Source organism: Colobus angolensis, unplaced genomic scaffold (assembly GCF_000951035.1).
Source record: "Colobus angolensis palliatus isolate OR3802 unplaced genomic scaffold, Cang.pa_1.0 Scaffold199, whole genome shotgun sequence".
Taxonomy (NCBI): Eukaryota; Metazoa; Chordata; class Mammalia; order Primates; family Cercopithecidae; genus Colobus; species Colobus angolensis.
This window is the reverse complement of record NW_012115143.1, coordinates 282,831-303,546: the sequence shown is the minus strand read 5'-3', so window position 1 is coordinate 303,546 and position 20,716 is coordinate 282,831. Positions and strand designations below refer to the sequence as shown.

At 40.5% G+C, this 20,716-nt stretch overlaps 1 protein-coding gene across 2 annotated transcripts in view; it reads right to left on the bottom strand.

Annotated features, from left to right (window-relative positions):
* Positions 1–20,716, bottom strand: part of GANC (glucosidase, alpha; neutral C) — an 86,346-nt gene that overhangs the window by 27,053 nt on the left and 38,577 nt on the right. The window contains exons 8-14 of one of the 2 annotated variants that reach the window (XM_011941102.1): positions 15,384–15,450; positions 13,662–13,758; positions 11,828–12,008; positions 11,445–11,598; positions 6,395–6,630; positions 1,984–2,110; positions 962–1,041 (exon numbers count right to left, since the gene is read on the bottom strand). In XM_011941102.1, coding sequence (XP_011796492.1) covers positions 962–1,041; positions 1,984–2,110; positions 6,395–6,630; positions 11,445–11,598; positions 11,828–12,008; positions 13,662–13,758; positions 15,384–15,450 — 942 coding nt within the window. Of the gene's footprint in view, positions 1–961; positions 1,042–1,983; positions 2,111–6,394; positions 6,631–7,627; positions 8,228–11,444; positions 11,599–11,827; positions 12,009–13,661; positions 13,759–15,383; positions 15,451–20,716 lie in introns of those variants that run through there. The other variant, XM_011941103.1, reaches the window with a different exon arrangement.

Here is a 20,716-nt window from a genome sequence, read left to right as displayed (position 1 = left end):
CCCGTCTCGGCCTCCCAAAGTGCTGGGATTACAGGCTTGAGCCACCGCGCCCGGCCGAGGTCTCTTTTTCAATTATTCAACTCTGCATTGCAGTACGAAAGCAGCCATAAATAATAGGGAAATGAATAGGCATGGCCAGATTTGGCCCAAGGCTTGTCTACCCCTGTACTAAGTTGTTTACTAGTGCCCTAATACTTGATGCCAGAAACTAGAGTTCAGTGGTTAAAAGTTGGGCTTAGGGGACAAACAGACCTGAGTTCAAATTTTGGTTCCACCACTTACTAGATATGTGACCTTGGCAAGTTTTTAAGCTTCTCTATGTCTCAGTTTCCTCATCTATGGGGTTAGATTTAGTTATAGTTCCAACTTCAGAGGGTTATTATGAAGACAAATGGTATGATGCACATAAAGTCCTTAGCACAGTGCTTGGCACACAGCAAGTACTCAATTTGCATTAGGTATCATCATTATCATCATCACTGCCATCATTAATATCATCATAACTGGTTGAAAACAGTTCTCCAGATGTGGCCTCTCCAGTTTTCTCTGTGGTTCTTATCAGATTATTTAAAAATCACACTTCACTTTTAATGACAAATAGGTTGTAAGATATTTTCACATGTATCATCATATTTAAATAACAGTTATGGAATACAATTTTATATAAAATATGTATATAGCAATTTGAAAATATAATAAACCTCTGCTATAAAGTACTTTGATATATCATAGAGTCTATTATAATAGAGGTCAAAATCACAGCTTTTGTGCATTTGGTTATGCATATGGCACCTCTCCCAGCACCCCCAGAGTCTGTAATGTGGTGGCCATACTTGCCTTTTAATAAAAGCATTATATATGAAAAGCTACTCAATGAAAAAGAATAGTTTTATTCAATCCCCTTTTCTGCTTCTTTCACTCTTTCAGGTAACTAGAAAAGAATAAAGGAATAAAAACCAACCTGATAAACAGGGAAAGCAAAAAGACTTGAATACCACTCTCTGACCTTGGGATTGGTGAAATCCAGGTAAGAGGAGAGACCTGTGGAGGCAGAACAGTAGGGCACCTGTCAAGAACAGTGGTCCTCACAGTAAGATGCATTGTAAAGAAGATATCAGATGTAAGAGCTGGGAAATGGGCACCTTACATAAACATGAAAGTTGGCTGACACAGGCACGTCTGTTGAGAAGTGAATGAAGGCAATGCTGGGCTCCAGTAACAATCACTAGATCTTTCAATACCAGAGGCCCAGGGGAATGCCAATGCACAAGCATCACGATGGAGCCTGTCCCTTACTGATGGCCTAAGGCAGCCCAAGTAAGGATGGTAAATATCCTGCAGTGATCTCTTGGTTCTTAAAGAGAACAGAGAAGTATGTTCAAGGGATATAAAGGGAAAAAAAGAAAGGTACAGGGTTTCTCTACAGTGCATGAATTTATAAGAGAGAGTGCTGACTCTTTATCTCTATTTCTAAACAGTGCGGTGATTTTCCTTTTGTCTTTGGGGAGTTTCTACCAAGGCTTTAAATTAATAACTTTTATTAACTTTTGAAATGAACAATTCATAGTCACCAGGGTGGCTGAGGTCACTCATGAAAGCCTGGGAAGCCAAAACTATGGGCTAAAAGGGTGAAGAGCAATTACAAGGAGAGAGCTTGCAGAACCCCCTTTTTTCTTTCTCCTCCTCCGCTTTTCTTATTCCCCAACTTTTTACCACTGTTTGCTTAGAGAAACAGCATGCCACTGAGGTTTGCTTATTTTTCATTCATTCAATTATTGATTGATAAATACATACAAAGCATACAGTACCAAGTGTTATGAAAGATATAAAAGAAGGCAATACTATCTCTTCCTTAAATTATATGCTTAAAATGTAGCTAGAGGAGCAAAAGACATCTACAAGGGAGCAGAATGAGGACCATGCAGCCTTTATTAATTGGGACAGAACAAGTGGAAATAATAAGTGTATAAAGTGATTTCATACCTGGCCAGCACACCCCTTCAAAGTCTTCCCCTTCCTGATTCTTCACAAAGAAGCCCTGATCTTTGGCCTTCACGTATACTGAGTAGTCAGGATCAATCTTGATGTGGGGATCACTGATGACCACAAGCTGTCAGGACATGAAGGTTTGGAGGTCTCATCAGTTTTATGTAAGACAAATGTTCATGTATATGTTTTCACCATAGTTTGGGGGCTCAATTTTTACAAACAACTACAACTAGTATTGAAATATTTCAGAACCAAAACCAAAAACAAAAACAAAATAGGTATTTCAGACACCAGTAAAACCCTATAACCTTTCACGTGCTTATGAAAATTTCAACTGATAGTAAAACTGGGTCAATGCTGGCCAGGCACAGTGGCTCACACCTGCAATCCCAACATTTTGGGAGGTCAAGGTGGGAGGATTGCTTGAGGCCAGGAGTTTAAGACCAGCCTGGGCAACATAGTGGGACCCTGTCTCCACAAAAAAATTTAAAAATTAGCTGGGCGTGAAGGTGTCCACCTGTGGTCCCAGCTACTCAGGAGGCTGAAGCAAGAGGATTGTTTGAGCTAGGGAGGTTGCAGCTACAATGGGCCATGATGATGACACTGCAATCCAACTTGAGTGACAGAACAAGACCCCATCTCTAAAAAAGAAAACAAACAAAAACAAAAACAAAAGCAAAACAGGCCAATGCTCTTTTATAATTATTGCTGCCTAACCAATAGATGTTCTTTAAATAGCATTAAGTGTCTATCTGTCCATGATGATGGGTGCTGTATACTGTACATAGAGAACTAAGTAGGCAGGGTACGTGCTCCCTAGACATTTAGATGCTCAGATAACATTGATATGAGCAAACATTAAAGAAACTAAGAGAATAACATGTTAAAAACAAATGAAGTCCCCAAGCCTAGTGGTGCAGGCATATTAGGAAGGAGATTTGAGAAAAGTTGTAAGCCACAGCGTCACGTCTCTAGCATCTCTCCGTGACTTTATAATACCATCCCTTCCACCAGTCTAGGGCCACAATAACACTTTATTTGGCCAGAACACCATCTAATCCTCCTTCCTCATCTCTATTCTTATCAGTCCTGAATATTAAAGTTTAATTCTTCATTGCTCAAACTTTTTCTTAAATTTTGTTTGTTTGTTTGTTTTTTGAGACAGTCTTGCTCTGTCACTTAGGCTGGAGTGCAGTGGCATGATCTCGGCTCACTGCAACCTCCGCCTCCTGGGTTCAAGCGATTCTCCTGCCTCAGCCTCCCAAGTAGCTGGAATTACAGGTGCCCACCACCATGCCGGGCTTTTTTTTTTTTTTTTTTTGTATTTTTAGTAGACATAGGGTTTCATCATATTGGCCAGGCTGATCTCGAACTCCTGACCTCAGGTGATCCGCCCACTTCGACCTCCCAAAGTGCTGGGATTACAGGTGTGAGCCACCGCACCCAGCCTAAATTTTTAAATTGTGGTAAAATGCACATAACATAAAATTTACCATCTTAACCTTTTCTTAAGTGTGCAGTTTAGTACTGTTAAGTATGCACATTCACAATGTTGTGTAGTCAATCTCCAGAACTCTCTCATATTGCAAAACTAAACCTTTATACTCATTAAATAATGATTTCTCATTACCTCCTCCCAGCTCCAGCAACTACCATTCTATAATACTTTCTGTCTCTATGAATCTGACTACTCCAATTACTTCAAATTAGTGGGATCACGCGGTATTTGTCTTTTTGTAACTGGCTTATTTCACTTAGCATTTATCCTCAAGGTTCATCCATGCTTTAGTATCTATTAGAATTTCCTTCCTTTTAAAGGCTGAGTAATATTCTGTTGTATGTATACACCACATTTTGTTTACCTATTCATCTGTCAAGGGAGCTGCAACCCAAGCAGCTTGGGTTGCTTTGACCTTTTGACTACTGTGACTAATGCTGCTATAAACATGGGTGTATAAATATCTGTTCAGGTTCCTGCTTCCAATTCCTTTGGGTATATATCCATAAGTGGAATTGCTGGATCATACAGTAATTCCATTTTTAAATTTTTGAGGAACTATCATACTGTTTTCCATAACAGCTGTACCATTTTGCATTCCTACCAACAGTGCACAAGGATTCCAATTTCTCTACATCTTTGCCAACACTTGTTATTTATTTATTTATTTTTTAAAATAGTAGTCATCTTAATTATGTAAAATGGGATTTCACTGTGGTCTTGGTTTGCATTTCCCTAATGATCAGTGGTGTTGAGCATCTTTTCTTGTGCTTGTTGGCTATTTGTATATCTACTTTGGAGAGATGTCTATTCAAGTTCTTTGCCCACTTTTTAACTGTTTTTCTGTTTCTGAGTTGTAGGAGTTTGTTACATATTCTGGATATTAACCCCTTATTCAAAAATTTGTAATGTTTCCAAATGTATATAAAGTAGTTTACAAAAAGGTCCCAACCTTTCTGGTCAGATCCTCCACTGTTAGAACCCTCACATGCCTTGCTGTCAGCCTTGCCTGTGCACTACTTTCCAAACACCCTTAATGCTCCTTCCTCTGGCTGCACTGCCCTCTTCCCTCTCCCTGCTTACCCATTAGTTAGGGGCATCCTTCAGGGCTCATCTAAAATGCACTTCTAGGCCAGACATGGTGGCTCACACCTGTAACCCCAGCACTTTGGGAGCCCCACGTGGGCAGATCACCTGAGGTCAGGAGTTCAAGACCAGCCTGGCCAACATGGTGAAACCCCGTCTCTACTAAAAATACAAAAATTAGCTGGCCATGGTGGCACATGCCTGTAATTCTAGCTACTCAGAAGGCTGAGGCAGGAGAATTACATGAATCCAGGAGGTGGAGGACGCAGTGAGCCAAGATTGCAATATGGCACTCCAGCCTGGGTGACAGAGTGAGACTCTGTCCCCCCAAAAAATTAAATAAAAATAAATAAATAAAAATAAAATGCACCTCTGAAACAAAGCCCTGCTTAAGTCTTGAGGATACAATCTTCTCTTTCTTGGCTTGTCCCCTACCCTGACCTTTCTTTGGCCCTTATGTTATTTCTCTGTATTGTGGCTGGATACTTGCCTTTTCTTCACTCACTGTAAGACCACAAGGAGCTCATCTCTGTATACTCTTCAGCACTAGTATAGCATCTTGAAGGTTCCTCGGTAAATAACTACTTATTAAGGACAGAAGATCTGGAGTCAGGCAGACCAGGGTTCAGATTCTTGTCTTGCTATTTATTCACAGTGTGCCTTTGTGTAAATTTTGAAACCAGTCTAAGCCTCACCTTCTTCATCTAAAATATGGGGTAACAAGACCTACCTTACAGTTTTGTCATCACTGGATGGAATAATGTGTTTTATTATATTGTCTAGCCCATAATAGCTTGATATATGGTAGCTATTTATTAATTAGGAAATTAGGAGTTAAATGGATTGGCTCTGGCTATCTGTGAAAAGCCTGGTGGGGAGGTCAAAGGAATGGGTTGAAAAGTCAACCTTACTTTCAAGGAGAGGGACTTTATTCATTTACATGATACACATAGGGTTTCACCCCACTTCTCCTCTCTCCATTTTTTTCTCTCCTTCCATCTTTTCATTACTGCTATTACCACCACCACCACTCCTGGAACTGGAAAACAGCATTATACATGTTCCAGTGGCTTCTCTCCCTCCCCATTTTCTATTTCTATTCTTTTTTTGGCCAGATTGACAGCTGGAGTCCACCAAGGAAGCATGCATGAAAAACAGTGTAATAAAGAATTTGATATTATATTTGATATTTGACTGTTAAGGGTTTTTCAAGCCCTGCTACTCCCCGCTTACCCTTCTGCCCGTATCTGGACAAGCCAACAAATAAAGCTCTAGTGCTCCCTCCTTTGGTGCCAGCAGGGGGTTCAAACTATCTAAGCCTCAGCCTGCATGCAAAAGCCCTTGCCCTGTCCCCACCCGCTAACCAGCATAAAAATTGAGTCACTTTGCTTTCTCAGTTCTCTCAAGCCATTTTCAAATTGGCTTGGGAGCCACCCCTGCTCTCCCCAGAAATTCTCATTATATGAGTAATAAACTTTTTAATCACCCTTGGTGCATGTGTGGTGTCACCAACTGAGACATGGAAACCAAATTTTGAGTGAGGGGATCATATTACTACAGGGCGGCCACAACAAACGGAACTGAAAATGCTAGACCCTTTCTTCATTATGGGGACCTAGATAACTAAGCCAGGAATGGATGAGGTCATCGCCTTTTCACCATTCATTTTCTCTCTTATCACAGTGACAATTATATTTGAATCTACTATTTTCACAGCCATTTTTTATCAGATGTTTCTCCACCATTGATGTGCCAAGGCAAGTTTAAAACATTTTTTAAAACTCTGTAATTAAAAGGTTCAGAAATGTTGGCTTATTTTACCTTACGCTTTTTGCTCCTGAGCAGCTCTTGCATCCTCTTGGGGTTTGGGAATCTTTTCTTGTCCCAGGTGAAGTACCTCTTGCCCTCAGTGTGCTCTATGTCCAGCCACATGGCATCATAAGGAATGTCATGCTCATCAAACCCTGCATCCACTGCTTTTACATCCTGCTCATCTTCATAGTTCCAGCGGCACTGGTGGTATCCCAAAGAGAAAAGCGGGGGCATGGCTTGTGTGCCTAAAAGAGGGAGATGACAACTGAGTCAACTGCCACCACAATGAGCATTATTCATTTGATAAACATTTCCTGAAAGTCTACAGAGTATTCAGCACTGAGCTTATGCTTAGAATATCAAGGAGAAGAAAGCATAGACCTCGCCTTTAAGGAAGTTACAACCTGGCCAATGAGGCAGGAGGGTAAATAAAGTGCTCGCCCTGAGGTATAACTACCAGGTTAATGTATCAGTCTAGTGCTACCAGAACACGGAGAGGTTAATACATTCTGCCTGCGGTGAAGTATAGGGTCTTGAAAGGCTTCATAGAGGAGATAAAACCTGGTTTGGACCTTGTAGACTAAGTAGGAATAGACCAGATAGGAAGAATAGATAGAGCATTCAGGGCACAGGGAATAGAAAAAACACAGAGGCAGAGAAGTGCATGACAGGTTTACAGAAAAATAAATATTTCAGGGTGTCACAGTGTGAGAAAGACCAGTAGAAGATGAAATTGAATAGGGTCAGATTGTCAAGGGCCTTGTAATTGAGGTTAGGAATTCTGAATCTTGTCTTATGAGAAGCCATCAAGTGTCTGGCAAGATGTAATCTTAGCAGGTCTATATTTAAGAAAAATTAAGTCAGGGTGCAGCATTCGGACTCACTTGAAGGTAAAGAGACTGAAGTTGGGAAGAAATTTCAGTAAATTATTATCAAAATGTTTACTGATAATGTAAAGGACTTCTGGTCAACCACTTGCATGTATCTCCTTCCCCTCCTAAAGTCACACTAAAATCTGAGTAAAGAAAAAAGAAAGAAAGCCATAAAAACAAAGAGAATGGGAGTGGAGTAATTTCAATAAAAATTTGGCAGGTGGCAGGCAGGAATGGGGTGGTAACTGTTGGGCAAAGCCAGGGAAGCTCTCCCCAGAGTGCTACTGAGGAGGCTACTGATGGAAGAGCTCACCCTGGTCCCAAACACCAGTAGACACACCCACTCTCAAAACTAGAGTGGAAGCCTCATCTATACTTACATATTTATATCTAATACCCAAAGAAAATTCACTGCCAAATTGTTAACAGTAGATATTAAACAGTCTGACACCCTTATTAACTGATTCTATAGGTATAAGTATAGGTCAGTATGATTTTAGTGTCTATTCTTTCATTTACTAAATTAGGAAAGCAGTATTTACAGAACAAATAAAAACAAGTGAAGCAGCCACCCAAGGACCATAACAGCTCCTGAGTTAGCTGTGTCACAAGCTCAGATAGAAATCCCCACTATATGCACAAAGCTGGATTCAAATTATTCATCAAAAGGTGCTGGTAGTTGTCGGATGCCTTCCAATATAGATCCCCAATCCCATGGCCACCAGATGAGACAGCAGCAAAACTCTTTAGAAATTCTGCTGAGAAAATGCCCCCTTTCTTCATCAGGCTTTAAATTCCATGCTGGGTAGCTGTGTGCTTCAAGTGCTTCAAAGAGGAACTCCTTGTGGGGAATATTTTCTGGCCAACTTGACCAATCCCATATCCAACCTGAGCTTTTCTTCAAGATGCTTTCAACATCTTTCTTTCTCTCAGTATCTTCCTCAGACTGAGAGCTATTTTTCTCCAATGTCTGTGAAAGAGGTAGGCTGTCATAGAACTTTTGGAGCTACTCTGTCCTAATTCAAATTCATTTTAAGCATCCAGCTGTATTTTTTCCATGTCACTATTATACTAATTTTTTTTTTTTTTTTTTCTTTTAGAGATAGGGTCTCGCTCTGTTGCCTAGGCTGGAGAGCAGTAGTGTGAACATTACTCACTGCAGCCTTCCTTTGGGAAGCAAAGCAGAGGATTACTTGAATTCAAAGAAGTACTTTGGAGGCTTCCCAAAGCACTGGGATTACAGGTGTGAGCCACTGTGTCCAGCCCATGTCACCATTATAAACAGAAACTGATATTGGAGCACTGTTCCCCTTCCTATCATTGCCAAAGTGCAGTTCTATCCAGGAGCCCTGCAAGCTCTTTCTCTGCAGCCTGGGGCCCCTGCTCTGTGATATGGTGCCAGAAGGTGGCTGTGGCAGTCTCGGTCACTGTTTGGTTGTGGTCTAGGGGTTGCATGTGCCCTCAGTGGCAGACAATATAGCAGGCAAGCATGAGGGGTATGGGCCCGGTGCTCAGCCTGTCTTTTTGTTGTTGAGTTGTAGAAAGTTCTGCATGTATTCTGGATAAGAGACCTATATCAGATACACAATCTGCAAACATTTTCTCCCATTCTGTAGGTTGCTTTTTCACTTTCTTATGTTCTTTGATGCAAAAAAGTTTTTAATGTTAGTGAATTCTAACACATATTTGTTGTCATTGTTGCTCACGATTTTGTTGTCATATCTAGGAATCCATTGCCAAATCCAAGTTCACCGAGATTTACCCGTTTTCTTCTGAGAGTTTTATGGTTTTAGCTCTTATATAGTTGATCCATTTTGAGTTAGTTTTTTGTATATGATATACATATAACATATTTTGAATATAGGAGTCTAACTTCATTCTTTTGCAAGCAGATATCCAACCGTCTCACACCATATGCTCAAGAGACTATTTCTTCTTCACCGAATGGTCATGAACCTTTATTGAAATTATAATGGTGACATGGACAAAGTACTGTGGCTTGTGCCTGTAATCCCAGTGTTTGGGTGGCTATAAATGTATGGGTTTATTTCTAGATTCTCAATTCTATTTCACTGGTCTATATGTCTATCCTTATTCCAGTAGCACGTTGTTTTTTTTTTTTTTTGAGACGGAGTCTTGTTTTGTCACCCAGGCTGGAGTGCAGTGGCAAAATCTTGGCTCACTGCAACCTCCACCTTGCCTCGTGAGTTCAATCGATTCTCCTGCCTCAGCCTCCCAAGTAGCTGGGATTACAGATGCCCACCACCACACCTGGCAAATTTTTGTATTTTTAGTAGAGACAGGTTTTCACCACGTTGGTCAGGCTGGTCTCAAACTCCTGACCTCAAGTGATCCACCCACCTCAGCCTCCCAAAGTGCTGGGATTACAGGCATGGGCCACTATGTCTGGGCAGTGGCATGTTCTTTTGATTGCCATAGCTTTGAAGTAAGTTTGAAATTGAGAAGTTGTATTCCATTTTCAATCTGCTTAAGACGTACCCAAGACTGGACAATCTACAAAAGAAATAAGTTTAATTGGACTTACAGTTCCACATGAAGCCTCACAATCATGGCTGAAGGCAAGAAGGAGCATGTCACATCTTACGTGAATGGCAGTAGACAAAGAGAGTGCTTGTGCAGGGAAACTCCCCTTTTTATAACCATCAGGTCTCATGAGACTGACTTACTATCAAAAGAACAGTACGGGAAAGATCTGCCCCCATGATTCGATTACCTCCCACCGGGTCTCTCCCACAACATGGGAATTCGTGATGAGATTTGAGTGGGGACACAGCTACGTCGTATCAGAAGTATACATTTTCCAACTTTGTTTCTCTTTTTTAAGATTGTTTTGGCTATTCAGGTCCCTTTGCAATTCTATGGAAGATCAGCTTTTCATTGCAATTTTGATAGGGACTGCAGTGAATCTGTAAATCACTTTCTGTGTTACTGCCATCTTAACACTGCCTTCCAACCTACGAACAAGGGATGTCTTTCCATTGATTTAGGCACTCTTTAATTTCTTTCAGGAATGTTTTATAGTTTTCAGTGTACAAGTCTTTCACCACCTTCGTTAAGTGCATTCCTAGGTATTTTATTCTTTTGGATGTTATTGTAAATGGAACTGTTTTCTTCATTTTTTTTGGATTGTTCATTGAGGGTATATAGAAACAGAACTAATTTTTTTCGTTATTCATTGATATGGTTTGGATTTGTGTCCCCACCCAAATCTCATGTCGAATTGTAATCCCCAGTGTTGGAAGAGGAGCCTGGTGGGAGGTGACTGGATCATGGGGGCGGATTTCTCCCTTGCTGTTCTTGTGATAGTGATTTCTCACAAGATCTGGTTGTTTAAAAGTGTGTGGCACCTCCTCCCTCTATTCCTCCTGCTCCAACCAGGTAAGATGTGCCTGCTTCCCCTTCGCCTTCCATCATAATTGTTAAATTTCCTGAAGCCTCCCCAGTCATGCTTCCTGTACAGCCTGCAGAACCATGAGCCAATTAAACCTATTTTCTTTATAAATTGCCTAGTTTCGGGTGTTTCTTCATAGCAGTGTGAGAGTGGATTAATATACTGATCTTGTACCCTGCAACTTTGCTGAATTTACTACCTCTAGTAATTTTTTTGTGGATTCTTTGGGATTATCTATATACAGGATCATATCATTTCCTATAATCTTATTTATTCTTTTCCAATTTTGATGTCTTTTATTTAGTTTTCTTGTCTAATTTCTCTGGCTAGAAATTCCAGTACAATGTTGAAAAACAGTGGTAAAAATGCAATGCCTTGTCTTGTTTCTGATCTTAGAGAAAAGCTTGCATTCTTTTAAAATAAAATGCTCTCATGCTAAAGCCAGTTGCATATTTTAATGGAGAAGAAAACACAGAAAAGTTGAAGTTGGGATACTGGTCATCTGAGATAAAGGTAGAGATAGCCCAGGGGCTAAAAGCTCCAAGGAAAGCAGATGGTAAGTATTAGGAATTAGACAGTGGAGCATTCTAGACGCAGTGCAATGTTTTACTTAACTGAATGGGATGAGGATGGGAACAGAAATGCTTGCTAATTAAAATGCTTGGGTAAGTTATAAATTCTACACAGTGTGCAACAAATATTAACTTACAGTGATAACACATGGGATATAGGATGTATAACAGAACAAGAAATTGGCACTTCTCCATGCAAATACCTGTAAGGTGTGAGTACTGTTTGAAGACATCAGAAGGTGTAGGTCCTGTCAGCAGAAAAACATCAATGATTCCACTTTCTGACATCCAGTGCACATGAGTTCGAGATCTGACCTTTTGTTTAGCAGCAACTGGGCCCATCTGGGACAGTGTATACTGGAAAAAGAACGGAATAAAAATTTGAGAAATTTCCCTTTAACCTGCAACATCCAGCCATATATAAGTAACAGTCTGTTCCTTTAGTAGATACTACTGATATTCACTGATTACACTGTCAAGCTTTTGGTGGCAGAGAAGTGCCACTACAAAGATAATAGCTATGACTCCACTGCAGTGGTTTTACTTCTTCTTTAAGTATGACATGTAGCCATGATCCATAGCTCACCTCTACTGCAGGCTCTGTATTGATCTCCACCAGTGTTTCCGAGGCATTCAGCCAGAAAATGCCTATAGTTCTGCCCAGTTTGTGGGCCAGGAGATAAGGTACTGAACCATAAATGCCCATTTTATCAAATATTTGGTATCCATAGACATCCAGGTTATAAAGACGGTAAGCATCTTCATCACTGAAACACAAAGATTATCATCAATTACCATCACAAATATATTATTAATATTAATAAATAGAATAGCTCTACTCTTCTCTGAAAACACTTAGGTCCCATGCATCTTTGAAGGCTCAAGTCTTGCCACTTCCCTAAAGATTTCCTGACCCAACTTGGGTGAATGTGGTCCTCTTCCCTTGACTCCTTTGGCACCACTTCCTGTGACATTAGCACATACGATCACATCTTACACATCTTTTCTAAATCTCTTTTTCTTTTTTCCAGACAGGGTCTCACTCTGTCACCCAGGCTGGAGTGCAGTGGCACGATCTTAGCTCACTGCAACCTCCACTTTCCAGGTTCAGCACTTCTCCCACCTCAGCCTCCCGAGTAGCTGGGATACAGGTGCGCACCACTACACCCAGCGAATTTTTGTATTTTTTGGTAGAGATGAGGTTTCACCATGTTGGCTAGACTGGTCTCAAACTCCTGATCTCAAGTGATCCACCCACCTCGGCCTCCCAAAGTGCTGGGATTACAGGTGTGAGCCACTGTGCCCGGCCTAAATATCCTTTGAGTGGAGGACTCTCTCCAACGAATACTCCACAACAGCAAGCACACAGTAAGTATCCACTGATGAATTTTGTGAGTATTTCTCTGCAGTTAAAAGAATTGTGTCCAACAGGCTTCCACAGTGCTTAGCAGGGGAAGATGGGGAACTGAATTGGGGGAGGCAGCACAGAGCTCAAATCAGTGTGAGAGCAGCACAGTTTCTGCTGGACTTGTCACTATGCCTACCTGAAAGTAAACAGCACCTGAACCCGGCAACCTTATCAGACTCTATTTCTCTTTGGTTTTGTTTCCTCTTAATCTGATGCCTCTGGCATCTATTTGTCAATAGTGTTAGTCTGACATGATATCCCTGAGGGAACTAAAGGTGACCAGATGCCACATTATTCCATTCTCTGGCTCACTCTCCCATTTTGGTAAAAGACTTTTTCTAGGTCAGTGATTTTTCACAATATATTCTCCTAGGGTTCCACAAAAGGCCTTGAGAGGTAGAAGTGAAACCTGGGGATAAAGACCTTCCCTCTACTCTGATCACAGCAGCTCCATAATTTTACTTCTTCTGTATTTCTAGGTTCAGTACTATAGTTTTTACAGTTATCTAATTTTACCATAGAAAAAATAAATAAAAATGGAAAACCATCCAGGCACGGTGGCTCACAGCTGTAATACCAGCACTTTGGGAGGCCAAGGTGGGCAAATCACAAGGTCGGGAGTTCGAGACCAGACTGGCCAATATGGTGAAACCCCATCTCTACTAAAAATACAAAATAAATTAGCCAGGCGTGGTGACAGGTACCTGTAGTCCCAGCTACTCAGGAGGCTGAAGCAGGAGAATTGCTTGAACCCAGGAGGTGGAGGTTGAAGTGAGCCAAGATCATGCCACTGTACTCCAGCCTGGCCAACAGAGCAAGACTCCATCTCCAAAAAAAAAAAAAAATGGAAAACCACTGCTCTGAGTGATCATTCAAGGAGGGTTCTTAAATATCCACAAGCAATAGAAAGGAGGAAAAGGCCTGGCACATATTAGCACCAGCTAACAAATGTTTTCAAATCATCTCAATACAGAAACCAGAGCCTCCCATAAGAATTCTTGTTTTCACTTACCCAGTATTTTTAAGTTGGTGTGATTCTGCATGTTGTGGGATCCCATAGAGATGCTCAAATCCATGCAAGGAGAAATCCAAACCAATGGAAGAAGGACCTGTAGAAACCAGGATATCAAGTTTTGTTTTTGAAAGGACACTCACGTAAGGAGATTCAGTTAATTCTGAGTGCAAAGAAATAACTAGACTAGAGGCTGAGAGACCTGGGCTCAGCTAGATCAATCAGCAAATGCTGTGTACTGACCCTCTGTGAGATATTATATTCAGGTGTTGTGGGGATACAAAAATGTTTAACTCAAAGTTCTGGTCACGTATTAGTTCTGTTGCCTTAGCTGTCTGATGAAGCTCTCTGTTTCCTCTTTCCAGTAAATCTCTTTTCTCTCTATAAAACATGATTACAAAGTTTTAGATTTTTTTCCTAATCGAAATTTTCCTTATCACATATTTCTTTGCTTAGGAAGCAAAGGATATTGCGCATTTTCGGTCTTCACTAGATGAAATGACTGAATGTCTTGTGCCTGATCACTCATTCTTACTGCCAGCCTCATCTGTGACTGCCTATAGAGAATGCAAACGTCAAGTGCACCAGGAGGGCCATAACTGGTTCCTCAAAATATTCCTCCTCTGTGAGTGTGATTATATAAACTTCCTTTAACCAAAGACAAAGTCCTTTATTTAGCAATTATTTTAGAGCTACGGGAAAAATGTAAATGACTAGGAGGTGTAACGTGGACTTTAATTTATGCTAGGTTAAAGTATTTGACATCAAATGGTCCTTATTTGTAGGAGCTTGTAGAAAAGAGATGCTATAGAGAAAGTAAAAAAGATTATGACACGGACGGGTATGGTGGCTTACTCCTGTAATCGCAGCACTTTGGGAGGCTGAGGCAGGTGCATCACTTGATGCCAGGAGTTCAAGGGTGCAGTAAGCCATGATCATGCCACTGCACTCCAGCCTGGGTGACAGAGTGAGAACCTGGCTCAAACAAACAAACAAACAAAAAGATAAAAAGATTATGATGTTATAGAAAGGAAGGCCTGAGAACCCATGCCCCACTTTTAATTTGGGGCATTCTGTCAGCCCTGATCATTATACTACATTGTGGATAATGACGGCTAGAATGGGAATTTTAAAGGTGTTAGAAAGGGTTTGTTATTCTACAGAGTAGGGAGGAGGAAAGAGGAAAATGAGTACTTTTCTAACCGCATAAGTCCCTAGTACCTGAAAGACACCTCCTAAAGAGACAAACTTGCCCCCCATCCCAATTCCATCACTAAGCCTGGTGAGAAATGTAACAGATGGGAATGTGATACCCATGTGAATGATGGGCCTGGAAAAGGTTGAGAACCATTGGCTTGAAATGTTGCAACTGAGGGGCTCTAGAACTTGGGTTTCTCATCATTTGACTCTCATAAAAATTGAATGTGGAATTTGTAGCTGTCTTATCTAATGAACAGTGCAAGCAGTGTGCTGACCTAGGCCCCTCCACGAGACCATAAGCTCCATGTGGCCTATATTTCTTTTACACTTCCCACAAAAGGCATATAATTGCTATTTCTCTGTTGCAATGCATTACTGAAGGATGGAGAATCTGATCTGAGATTTCTGTTCTTCTGTTAAAGTCACCTGTTTTAGGTGCCAGAGATCAAGGGGCTTTTAGATAGAATTATGCAGCCATTTTTGGAATGATCTATTTTAATACTACACCAGTTTCAATTTTACCATTAGCTTTGATATCCACAAATTTTCCAAATTTCTCTTCCCACAGGCCCAGATCCTCTTGATTTTCCTGTTGGTACAAAAAAGGGAGCAAAGTGAGTTTACAAATCGTAACAAATGTGTTCACCACAATAGCACATTTTATTTGGATTTTTTTTCTAAAAGACTGAGAAAGTGAGTTCATCTTTTAGAAGAACAGTGTGTAATGTCAGTACATTTAACAAATCAAATCTGTGTTCTATACACATGGCAATAATCATCTTTATGAGTCATAGCTGACATGACTATATTTTTTATTGTGGGAAAATATACACAACATAAAATTTACCATTTCAACTATTTTCAAGTATAAAGTTCAGGTTCAGTGGCTTTAAGTACATTCACATTGCTGTGCAACTATTGAAACTGTACCCCAAAGAGTTAAATAAGCCAGTGATTAACAGAAATTCTTGAGCTTATAAGATGGCAGATAAGAAAAAAAAACAAGTTGCTGAAATGCTAAAACCCTCTGCTTGTGAGATTAAAAAAATGGCTGAAATCAGTTGGAACCAATATGGCCAATTAGAGTCTGCAGAACAAGCTTGCTGGCAACATAGCCTGAACTGCCACCACATATTTCATACTAATTCCCTCTGAATTTGCACAGGCAACCTATGAGGAAGCATGAAGAGATAACTGCACATGCCCGAGGACTTTTTAGACTTCCCTTTCCTTCCACCAACCACCTGCTATAATATAATCCCAGAATCTACTCCCTAAAACTTTCTAATAAAATTACTGCCTTAAGCCAGCACAGAGACAAATTTGAGCTGGACTCCTATCTCCTTGTTGGTCAATCTAAAATAAAAACCTTTTCTGTTCTCAAAGACCTGGTGTCATAGTATTGGTTTCTAGTGCATCAGGCAGCAAGCCCCTTTGCTCAATAACACTGTCACCATCCATCTCCAGAAATTTTTTATTTTTTTTTGAGACGGAGTCTCGCTTTGTTGCCAGGCTGAAATGCAGTGGTGTGATCTCGGCTCACTGCAACTTCCAACTCCCGGGTTCAAGCGATTCTCCTGCCTCAGCCACCCAAGTAGCTGGGATTACAGGCATGCACCACCACGCCCAGCTAATTTTTGTATTTTTAGTAGAGACAGGGTTTCACCATGTTGGCCAGGATGGTCTTGATCTCCTGACCTCGTGATCCGCTCGCCTTGGCCTCCCAAAGTGCTGGAATTACAGGTGTGAGCCACCATGGCCGGCCTCCAGAACATTTTTTTTTTTCCGGGGCAGTGCCCGGGGGTGTAGAGGGAGTCTCTGTGGAAGCCCCTGAGCACTGCCCATCTGCAGAACTTTTTCATCGTCCCAGACTGAACCTCCTTGACCATTAAAGAGCAACTCCCCGTTTCCCCCACTGTCAGTCCCTGGCAGCCACCATTCTACTTACTGTCTTTATGAATTTGACTACTCTAGGTACCTCCTACAAGTAGAATGATATATAATTTGTCCTTTTGTAACTGACTTATTTCACTTAGGATAACAACTTCAGGTTTCATCCATGTTGCAGTATGTATCAGAACTTCCTTCCTTTTTAAGACTAAATAATATTCCATTGCATGTATTTATCACATTTTGTTTGGGCATTCATCCATCAATGGACACACTTTGGTTGCCTCCACCTTTTGGCTATTGTGAATAATGCTGCTATGAACATGGGCATACAAATATCTGAGTCCCTGTCTTCACTTCTGGGTATAGACCCAGAAGTGGAATTGCTGGATCATATTGTGATTCTATGTTTAATTCTTTGAGGAACTGCCATAACTCTTGACATGAACCAAAATGTAAAAGTGTTTTGAAAAATGCAGTCTTTACATATGTAAGAATTAAAAAATTTTTTTTCTTATAAATATGTGAGGCAAAACATTGAGAACCAAATAACTTAGGTCTGTTTTAAGAGATCCTATGCAGAGATTTGTTTTTGCTGAGATGGGCACTTTACCCCCCTGCTTCAATCAATCAGCCAAACTACTGGCTACATTCTTGTTCTAGTTTGAGAAGTCAAGTCAACTGGGATGGCAATGACTGCTCAGGTCCATAATCTTTTGAAGCAAAGGTATAAACTTTCTCAGCTTTATAAAAGTCTTCTTTTCCCTAGAATAAAAATCTTTAAAAAATTGTGTATGTGTGAAATGTATATTTCTTTAAATGACTCTTTGTCCATTTCTAGGTTCATAATTAAAGCTTCTGTAAAGCAAGCATTTTTTTGTTTGTTTGTTTGTTTTGACAGTCTTGCTCTGTCAGCCAAGCTGGAGTGCAGTGGCACAATCACTGCAGCCTTGACCTCCTGGGCTTAAGTAATTCTTCCGCCTCAGCCTTCCGAGTAGCTGAGACTACAGGCACATGTCACCATGCCTGGTTAATTTATTTTTATTTTTTATAGAGACAAGTCTCACTATGTTGCCCAGACTGGTCTTGAACTCCTGGGTTCAAGCAATCCTCCCTCCTTGGCCTCCCAAACTGTCGGGATTACAGGCGTGAGCCACCATTATCTAGCCAGTTGTATGTTAAAAAAAAAACCAAAACACCTGAATGCATAATACAGGGGCTACTATTCTGGGGTCCCTGGATGGGCTTTAGAGTCCATTAACTCCCTCAAACAGTATGAACAATTTTAATTTTTCTACAGAGACAGTTCATAGTTTCCATCAGATTCTTGCAAAGGGGTCTGTGACTCAAAACCACTACCTAATCTATCTACTGTCAGGGATCCTTTTTTTGTTTTTATTTCTTCTTAAAAAAAAGTGGGGGGATACATGTGCAGAACGTGCAGGTTTGTTACACAGGTATGCAAGTGCCATGGTGGTTCGCTGCACTTATTGACCCATCCTCTAAGTTCCTTCCCCTCGCCCTCCACCCCACAACAGGCCCTGGTGTGTGATGTTCCCTTTCCCACGTCCACGTGTTCTCATTGCAACTCCCACTTACGAGTGAGAACATGCAGTGTTTGTTTTTCTGTCCCTGTGCTAGTTTGCTGAGGATGATGGCTTCCAGCTTCATCCAGGTCCCTGCAAAGTACATAATTCCATTCCTTTTTATAGCTGCATAGTACTCCATGGTGTATATGTACCACATTTTCTTTTCTTTTTAAATCTCTGAACAGTGGATTTTGTTACTTTTAAGTTGATTTTTATTATTGGTTTATTTTATTATACCTTAAGTTCTGGGATACATGTACAGAATGTGCAGGTTACATAGGTATACACCTGCCATGGTGGTTTGCTACACCCATCAACCCATCATCTACATTAGGTATTACTCCTAATGCTCTCTCTCCCCTAGGCCCTCACCCTGCAACAGGCCCTGGTGTGTGATGTTCCCCTCCCTGTGTCCATGTGTTCTCACTGTTCAACTCCTACTTATGAGTGAGAACATGTGGTGTTTGGTTTTCTGTTCCTCTGTTAGTTTGCTGAGAATAATGGTTTCTAGCTTCATCCATGTCCCTGCAAAGGACATGAACTCATCCTTTTTATGGCTGCATAGTATTCCTTGGTATATATGTGCCATATTTTCTTTATCCAGTCTATTACTGATAGACTTTTGAGTTGGTTCCAAGTCTTTGCTAATGTGAACAGTGCTGCAATAAACATATGTGTGAATGTATCTTTATAGAATGATTTATAATTCTTTAGGAATATCCCCAGTAATGGGATGGCTGGGTCCGATGGTATTTCTGGTTCTAGATCCTTGAGGAATCACCAGTCTTCCACAATGGTTGAACTAATTTACACTCCCACCAACAGTGTAAAAGCATTCCTATTTCTCCACATCCTCTCCAGGATCTGTTGTTTCCTGATTTTTTAATGATTGCCATTCTAACTGGTGTGAGATGGTACTCATTGTGGTTTTGATTTGCATTTCTGTAATGACCAGTGATGATGAACTTTTTTCTATGTTTGTCGGCCACATAAATGTCTTCTTTTGAGAAGTGTCTATTCAGAACCTTTGTCCATTTTTTGATGGGGTTGTTTTTTTCCTGTAAATTTGTTTAAGCTCCTTGTAGATTCTGGATATTAGCCCCTTGTCAGATGGATAGATTACAAACATTTTCTCCCATTCTGTAAGTTACATGTTTACTCTGATGATAGTTTCTTTTGCTGTGCAGAAGCTCTTTAGTTTAATTAGATCCCATTTGTCAATTTTGGCTTTTGTTGCTATTGCTTTTGATGTTTTAGCCATGAAGTCTTCGCCCATGCCTATGTCCTGAATGGTATTGCCTAGGTTTTCTTCTAGGGTTTTTATGGTTTTAGATCTTATGTTTAAGTCTTTAATTCATATTTTGTTAATTTTTGTATAAGGTGTAAGGAAGGGGTCCAGTTTCAGTTTTCTGCATATGGCTAGTCAGTTTTCCCAACACCATTTATTAAATAGGGAATCCTTTCCCCATTGCTTTTGTCAGGTTGTCAAAGATTAGATGGTTGTAGATGTGTGGCATTACTTCTGAGGCCTCTGTTCTGTTCCATTGGTCCACACATCTGTTTTGGTACTAGCACCATGCTGTTTTGGTTACTGTATCCTTGTAGTATAATTTGAAGTCAGGTAGCGTGATACCTCCAGCTTTGTTCTTTCCGCTTAGGATTGTCTTGGCTATATGGGCTCTTTTTTGGTTCCATGTGACATTTAAAGTAGTTTTTTCTAATTCTGTGAAGAAAGTCAATGGTAGCTTGACAGGGATAGCATTGAATCTATAAATTACTTTGGGCAGTATGGCCATTTTCACAATATTGATTCTTACTATCTATGAGCATGGAATGTTCTTCCATTTGTTTGTGTCCTCTTTTATTTCTTTGAGCAGTGGTTTGTAGTTCTCCTTGAAGAGGTCCTTCATATCTCTTGTAAGTTGTATTCCTAGGTGTTTTATTATCTTTGTAGCAACTGTGAATGGGAGTTTGCTTATGATTTGGCACTCTATTACCGGTGTATAGGAATGCTTGTGATTTTTGCACATTGATTTTATATCCCGAGACTTTGCTGAAGTTGCTTATCAGCTTAAGGAGATTTTGGGCTGAGATGATATGGTTTTCTAAATATATAATCATGCCATCTGCAAACCGAGACAATTTGACTTCCTCTTTTCCTATTTGAATACTTTTTATTTCTTTCTCTTACCTGACTGCCCTGGCTAGAACTTGCAATTACTATGTTGAATAGGAGTGGTGAGAAAGGGCATCCTTGTCTTGTGCCGGTTTTCAAAGGGAATGCTTCCAGCTTTTGCCCATTCAGTATGATATTGGCTGTGGGTTTGTCATAAATAGCTCTTATTATTTTGAGATACATTCCATCAATACCTAGTT